The sequence below is a fragment of the Phalaenopsis equestris genome, unplaced genomic scaffold (assembly GCF_001263595.1).
Source record: "Phalaenopsis equestris unplaced genomic scaffold, ASM126359v1 Scaffold001343, whole genome shotgun sequence".
Taxonomy (NCBI): Eukaryota; Viridiplantae; Streptophyta; class Magnoliopsida; order Asparagales; family Orchidaceae; genus Phalaenopsis; species Phalaenopsis equestris.
In genome coordinates this window covers 280,835-289,006 of record NW_018165782.1, presented here as the reverse complement: position 1 = coordinate 289,006, position 8,172 = coordinate 280,835, and the positions used below count along the sequence as shown (strand labels likewise).

General features: G+C 32.4%; 1 protein-coding gene across 4 annotated transcripts in view; it reads left to right on the top strand.

The window, feature by feature from the left end:
- Nucleotides 1–5,225: 5,225 nt before the first annotated feature.
- The window catches only part of LOC110034068 (glutamate receptor 3.7-like), a 52,398-nt gene continuing 49,451 nt past the window's right edge, over nucleotides 5,226–8,172 (top strand). For 2 of the 4 annotated variants that reach the window (XM_020738317.1, XM_020738315.1), the window contains exons 1-2: nucleotides 5,229–5,395; nucleotides 5,477–5,940. In XM_020738317.1, coding sequence (XP_020593976.1) covers nucleotides 5,685–5,940 — 256 coding nt within the window. In that variant the 5' untranslated portion in view covers nucleotides 5,229–5,395; nucleotides 5,477–5,684. Of the gene's footprint in view, nucleotides 5,396–5,476; nucleotides 5,941–8,172 lie in introns of all 4 variants that reach the window. The other 2 variants (XM_020738318.1, XM_020738316.1) reach the window with 2 other exon arrangements.

The window sequence follows — 8,172 nt, the reverse complement described above, 5'->3', positions numbered from 1 at the left end:
CGAAATGTTGTGCTCTCCAACTATTTGTTTGAAAGGTTCCTTTATCATGCTCCAAGTGTCGTCCCGGGGCACTGTGGCGCTTGAATAATCCTTTGCCTCTTTGATGCTCCCAAATTCCCGAATCTAAACTTGTATACTGCAAATAACACTATATATACCCAAAAAAAAACACGAAAATGATACATGGAAAGGGCACAATTCACATACGCTCGTGTCACATATTTTGTCCTCATCAAATTAATCTAACTTAAGCATTACTTTGCCTCAAATCATTATATACCTAAAATTAAACTTTTTTTGAATTCACGATAAGGTTTATCTCATGATTATTGTGCTATTTAATATCGTTGGAATATAGCATCAAACACCGTGATGTTGGGGATGGTGATGTTGTGATGCTAGAGTGAGGCGCAGTAGCGCTTGTAAGTTGGCACCGAAATGTTGTGCTCTCCAACTATTTGTTTGAAAGGTTCCTTTATCATGCTCCAAGTGTCGTCCCGGGGCACTGTGGCGCTTGAATAATCCTTTGCCTCTTTGATGCTCCCAAAATCCCAAATCTAAACCTGTATACTGCAAATAACACTATATATATCCAAAAAAAAAACACGAAAATGATACATGGAAAGGGCACAATTCACATACGCTCGTGTCACATATTTTGTCCTCATCAAATTAATCTAACTTAAACATTACTTTGCCTCAAATCATTATATACCTAAAATTAAACTTTTTTTTGAATTCACGATAAGCTTTATCTCATGATTATTGCGCTATTTAATATCGTTGGAATATAGCATCAAACACCGTGATGTTGGGGATGGTGATGTTGTGATGCTAGAGTGAGGCGCAGTAGCGCTTGTAAGTTGGCACCGAAATGTTGTGCTCTCCAACTATTTGTTTGAAAGGTTCCTTTATCATGCTCCAAGTGTCGTCCCGGGGCACTGTGGCGCTTGAATAATCCTTTGCCTCTTTGATGCTCCCAAAATCCCAAATCTAAACTTGTATACTGCAAATAACACTATATATACCCAAAAATAAACACGAAAATGATACATGGAAAGGGCACAATTCACATACCCTCGTGTCACATATTTTGTCCTCATCAAATTAATCTAACTTAAACATTACTTTGCCTCAAATCATTATATACCTAAAATTAAACTTTTTTTGAATTCACGATAAGGTTTATCTCATGATTATTGCGCAATTTAATATTGTAATCGATAGATTCGTTAAGAATGTGCACACATCTTATTAATATTGGATTTTCTTAAAAACCCCTAATATCCTGATATTACTTATTGTAATACTCTTTTATATGATTATTTGTAAATTGCTTAAGTGTGTGTGTCTGTTTGTGCGTGTGTATGTGTACGTATATATATTGTAAAGTAAGGTCAAGAGGTTTTTTTATTCTTTAACTTCTTAGGAAAGTGAATTGCTCTCAATTTTTAAATGATAGATTAATATCAAGCTCTTCCTCAAAGACTTTCATATATTTATCTTTTAAAACTTGAGACTTTTCTATGTGTGTGTGTGTGTGTGTGTGTTTGTGTGCATGTGTTCTTTCTTTTTTTCTTTTGATTTTCTTATCATATATTTCACAAAGGATTACTATACCTTGTTTAAATTTTCTTTTATGATCTTGAATATCGAGTATTTTCCAAGTAAAATAATCAATCACTTCTTAACTTCATTAAAATTATTTATACTTCAAAATATATTAACTATAATTAAATTATTTGGATTGATGGCCATTAACCTTTATATTTTATATAATGGATGAATTAATTTGATATGTAGTAATTTAAATTTAAGTGTTTAAGGATCCTTATACAAAAGTGATTAATTGTAATAAGAGCTCGGTTATTAGTGAGTTAATAATAATTTTAAGGCTTAATGAAGGTTTAAGTTTATTTTTAATTTTATTTACCTATTATTAAATCACTCTGGATCTTCATTAGATCTCTCATTTTATATGAAAGTCTAAAATATAAATATTTATTTTTCTCTTAAGCCATAATTTTTTTCCAAAATTCATCCTCCAATTTTATTTTACACTGATTAAATAAAAATAAAAATAAAACATTAAAGAGGAAAATGCATGGTAGAACGTGGATGTAAATATATAATGGTGAATATTTAAATGTGCTATTAATTTAATTCCCAAATCAAAAGGTGCTCAAAATTCAAATGCTTTTTGTCATTATATCTCCTTACAGTACCTTATATAAGGTTATTGCTAAGTTATAAACTGATAGAATTAAGGTTATTTCTCCTTATTTATTTATTATTCTTATTGTTGTTCTTTCCTTTATAATAGATGCTCAAAATAATTATATCATGCTAAATAGTTTCAAAAAATAAATCATCTTATATGTGTCGAGGATCTTTTATTTTTTGGAGATGTTGCCCCTCCCATTATGTCACATCTCGCCAATATTTTGAATATTTTTAGTAATGCTTCGAATTTAGTTGTGAACTTTTCTAAATCTACTAGTTGCTATTATAAGAATGTTGGTAATATTTTAAAGTATACTTTACGCAACATCAGTGTTATCGATATCAAATATCCACCTTGAAAATAACTCTGTATTAGTACTTTTTATTATAAGCCTAACGTGGTTGATTGTAATATTATTATTAATAAACTTCCTAAATGGTTGGCTTTGGCTAGATGAAAGCACAAAATTCTAACTATGGAAGGTCCTTTTAAATAAATTAACCATACAATTAGAAGTTTTCTTTGATATTGGTTTCGCTCAACTTTGTTACTAAAACGTATTATGAAGAAAATTATTTCTTTTTCTGAGTAACCTTTTTTTCGTGATAATAAAGAAAATAAAATGACCACCATTTCTTGAAAAACTGCTTCTCTTCTTAGAGCTCTTGGAGGCATTCATATTCATTTTCTAGATAAAGATGTGTAAAACTAAGATTATTTGCAGGCATTTCAATTCCAACTCTCTCTTATCCAAGTTGAGTATGAATAATTGTGACCTTATTTGGTATAACTCTATTTCTAAGATCTCAACGATTTGGAAATATCTTATTAAAGTTGTTGTTAAAATTATAATAGATCTTACTTTTTTAGGCGAATACCGATAACCATCTTATATTTTTCTTTGATCATTGGATGAAATGATCATCATCATTTGAGCTTTATGGCAATGTGGTTTTTTATTGGTTTTGTTTTCATAATTTTATTAAAATTAAAGAAGTCACTGTCAATGACTATTGGTTATTTTCTCAAAAATGAAACGTTCTTAATGATTGTTTACTTTTTTACTTAGGACATTCATGTTACTACTGATGGTATAATTTGTTTTGGAAAGAGAAATAATTTTTAATAATAAAATTGTTTATCATATTATTTATTAAGGTTTACCTGTTACATATTAAAATAATTTTTTTTGGAATAAATGCTATACTATTAATTTGGCTTCGTTTTATTGGAGATTTTTTAATTTTAGTCTTAAAACCAATGATATTATTAATTAAGATAGTGTTAATGTTATGCTTAATTACTTTTTTTTTTGTTTTTACGGTTTAGAAATACTTAAACATTTTTTATTTGAATGTTTTTTTCTCATAATTTAATGAAAGTTGGTATCTCAACCAGAGTATTTTTTATTATCTCGAGTAATTTCTTTCAAGTTTTTTTTTTCATCACACTGAGAGTATTAATTGCAAAATTTATAGGATATTCTACCTCTTATCTATTAAAAGTATTGCTTATGAAATTTAGTTTGACAGAAATAATAACTGTTTCAATAATTCTAGTAATTATCTCGAGATTAATATCACGAGAGTTCATTTGAAAATTTTGCAAAAATTAGGAAGTGAAATTTTAAACACAAAATTTCCAACTTTATTAAACCTTCTTATAAATTGCAGTCGTGGATTCTTTCGACTTATTTATTAGCAGTTCTCTCTCTGTCTTTTTTTCTATCTGATGCTTGGAACAGTTTAATGGAATTTGATTCAGATGTTTTGTTTTGCTACAACTTGGTTGTGCTTCAATTCAATTCAATTGCATCAATATATTAAATTTCAACCATTCTTTTGAATTTTGCTATTCATTAGATCTTGGAAGGTAATTTAATCCTGTGCTCAAAGACTTCAATGTATTATATGTCTTTAACTTTAATGCCTGCTTTATATCTCCTGACTTGACTACTATTGCTTCGGTCGTTTTGTTTTAATTTGCCTTTGTTACTTGTTTATGTTCATTCTATTGCATTGTCTGTTTATTTTGCAAGTACAAGTCCTTCTGATCTTCAGAGATTTTGCTCATATGGATTGCCTTTAGTTTGTATTTGGAGTGGATGATGCACTCGTCCATATTTTCTCTTCACACTTCTTAGTTTACTGTTTATAGTTTTTACTTTTTAGAAGTATTTGTTGTTGTTTTAATTATTTTCTTTTCTCTTCAAATTTTGTTGTCTTGTATGGTGGTTACACATTCTATTTTTCTCTTCATTTATAAATTTGGCAGTGATTATGGGTGTAAAGGAATCGAACACGAACGAATAGAGCTTGTGTTTGTGTCAGTTCGTTCTTGTTCGGTTCGTTTGAAATTTAGTTTGTTTGAAATAAACTCATGTTCAAAATTGTCCATGAAGTCACAGTCCGTGTTCGTTTCTTAACGAACGAGCCGAACACGAGCTGTTCACAAATGACAAACCAATTTTACACCCCTAATATTAATATATATAAATAATATATTATATTAATTATATAAATATATAATATATGTATTAGTATATTACTAATATATTATATTAATATATTATTATTATTAATTTATTATATATTATAATTTATAAAATTTTAAATTTTAAAATATCATAATTTTTTTATATATAATTATTTTAAATTATTTAATATTTCGTACAATAACGATTCAAACACGAACGAACGCATCACTGTTCGTGTTTGGTTCATTTAACTAACCGAACGAAAAAAAATTGTTCACGTTTGTCCCATTTACTTATCGAACGAATGAAACACGAACTTATTGATGAACCGAACATGAACTATTTGCAAGCAATGAGTTTTTTTGACAGCCCTAGAAGTGATGTTCCTTTTCTCCCTCTCCCCATAAGGGAAAAAAAATAAAAATAAAAAAGAGCACGAATTTCATTATGTTAAACGCGATGCTTTGCTTCCGCTCTCCCAAAACGCAAGCCAACACCACACATACTTTTTAATATTTTATTTATAAATCTACCATCTTCACCGGTCGTCATATTATTCCACAAGCCCTTTTCCACTTTAACTGCTCTGTTCAGTGGTTCGAACTTTTCTCTCGGCGATGAAAGCTTAATGGCGGCAACTTTACCTTCGTGTGAACTGGTGATCACTTCCTCTCAGTTGAAATCTTTCTCTCTCGGTATATCGGTTTCATTCTAATCTCTCGAAACCACAAGTTTATATTGTTTGGCTAATGATTTCGGTTTCATTTGGTGACCAGGGTTAGTTGGATTGAGTGATCGTATTGATTTTCTGGTACATTCAAAGCATTGAATTGATAAAGCTTCTCCTGCGAAGACGGTGGATTGATTGTAAGCGTCATGATTGCTCCGAGAGTTTTAGAATGAGGTTCTTCCAGTGAACTTGGAAAAATTTGGTCCTTACATGAAATAGCCGAAGTTCTTAAGGCAACTGATGACATTTTCAACATGATTTCTACTATACATGCTCTGTTAATGCTCGCTATAATCGTTTTTGACGGAGTTATTAGCAATGGTGAAAGGCCTGCTGTAGTGAACATTGGTGCTGTTCTAACTTACGAGTCGGCCATAGGTAGAGTCGCAAAGGCTGCGATTGAAGCTGCTGTTCAAGATGTTAATGCGAGCAAGAAAATTCTTAATCACACACGGTTAAATTTGATCATGGAGGATTCAAATTGTAGTGCTTTTATCGGCGCAGTTGCAGGTATTACTTCAGACCTTTTGCGTTTCTTTGTTTATTACTGCAGACATGCAGACATGTAACTACTGTTCTGTTAAGACACCAGCAGCAGCCTTACAGGACATTTATCCAATCATAACTTGTCCATAATTTTTTCGTGCTAGAAAATTCACAGCCGTAGAATAAATATTTAACATCTAGTATTGTACAAAATCTAACACACAAACAAATAATAAAATGAATAGGAGAAAACACCATAATTTTTTATGTGAAAACCTCGGAGAAGAAAGAAATAACAGGGTTTAGCCCAGTTAAAATGCTTCACCGTAAGCTCGTAAATATAAAAATAAACTCTTATCCCATAACCATGAAAGGCTTACAAGTTTTCTCCGAATATAATGTTTGAATATAAAAAAAATTCACTATATAAAGATCGAGAGGAGTTGATGCTGGAAGTTATCGCCGGGTGTTTGATACAGTACATCATTGCGTAGTATGTAGAAGATTGCTTTACTACGTTTGCAAAAGTGTCAATAGAATATTTTGTTACTCTGTGATGTTCCTTGTTACTTTGCAAGATACTTTGTTACCGCACAATGTGCGTCGTTACTTTGCAGGATACTTCATTAATTCACAATGTGCGTTGTTACTCCATATGGTACTTTGTTACTCTGCAAAGTCCAGTAATGGCGACAAGCAGTGGACAACCAGCGTTAGTTGATGATGGCCGATGAGTTGCAGTCGACGGATATGAAGGTTGGGAGTTATCGCGGGTTTTTGGTTTAAAATAACACTGGAAATTAACTCATTTTTCTCCTTCTCCTCCCCTTCAAGTGAAGTGAGAGGGTTTATTTATAGGCCTCAGTGGATGTCCATTTTTATTATTTGACGAATAACCACTATAATTCCGATCGAATTACCCACGTTAATTCACTTGGATCATAAAAGATTTTTGATGATCTAGTGACCTTAATGACCTAGAAATCAAGTGGTATTGGGCTCCCAGAATTCCTCTTTTAGAGTCACTCGATTTAGTTAGATGCATGCCAAATTTGAGGTTCATTTGACCCTCTAAATAAAGAAGCAAAACCTTCCAGAAATGGTTTAACAAATTGATTCGATGTTGATTTGACTCATATTGAATTATTTTTTGTATCATTGGGTTCGGCTTGTCGAGCTAGTCAATTTGCCGCAATTGGAGCGCTTGATGAGTTTAATTTGAATCAAAATATTTTTTGCTAAAATATCTTGAGATCCATACCAACTGTCTTGTGATTCGTGCTAAATGATAAATTTAGTTGATGACGTATCAACTGACCCATACTTTCAGACATTGGTATTTGTATCTTTCAAAAATATAAGTCGCCGTGAAAGTCTCCGTCATTATTTTAGATCCCCTAAAAAATTATACACTGGATTGAAATTACTAATATCTAATATTCATGCTTTGTGGAACTTCGAAAATGTTAAAATTAAATCCATAATGAAGAAAAAAGATGAAGCAATCACACTTTTGAAAGATACTGAATCATAAAGTTGCTAAATATTTTGGCGGGATTTGAACGATGGCTAGTCGAAGTTTTGATGTGTACATATGCATATTAGGCACATGTGTATTCATATGCGAGCAAATAAGCATAAATATGTGTTAAGATGTAATGAGATCTACAGACGAGTATAAATGCAAGTTGGGGGGCACAATGCTTGTGGGGGTTAAAATGAGCACGAGCATGAGCGAGTGCTTGCGTGGGAGCTAAGAGCAGTAGATAGCGATGATGGTGGTCTGACAACGGTTGCGTTATTGTAAACTGGCTTAAAGGCAGAGTGACTGTAGGCTGGTAGACGACATTCTGTGGTGGTGCGCACGTGGTTGGCATAGGTCGCCAATTGCGGTAAGTCGAATCTGGCCGAACTATCGTCGATGGTGGTTGTGCGTGCCGCGATGGACCAGGTTGGGTCCATGGACATAGGATAGAGCAACCCAGGTTGGGCTAAGGCTCAAAAGGAAAGGGAGAAGGCACATTTCCCTTCTAAAATGTCTGGAATCCATTGGGGTTCTGTTGTGCCTCATTTAGCGCTGGTGTTGCGCAACCCTTAGAGTTCCTTTGGGCTGTTGTTATGCCTTCTTCTGCATTGGTGTAACACAACTCTTAGAGTTTTTTGGCCTGATGTTGTGTCTCCTTCAGCGCTGGTGTAGTGCAACCCCCGAAGTCTTTTTTGCATTGTTGTTGTGTTTTTTGGAGGAGATTTTTTATT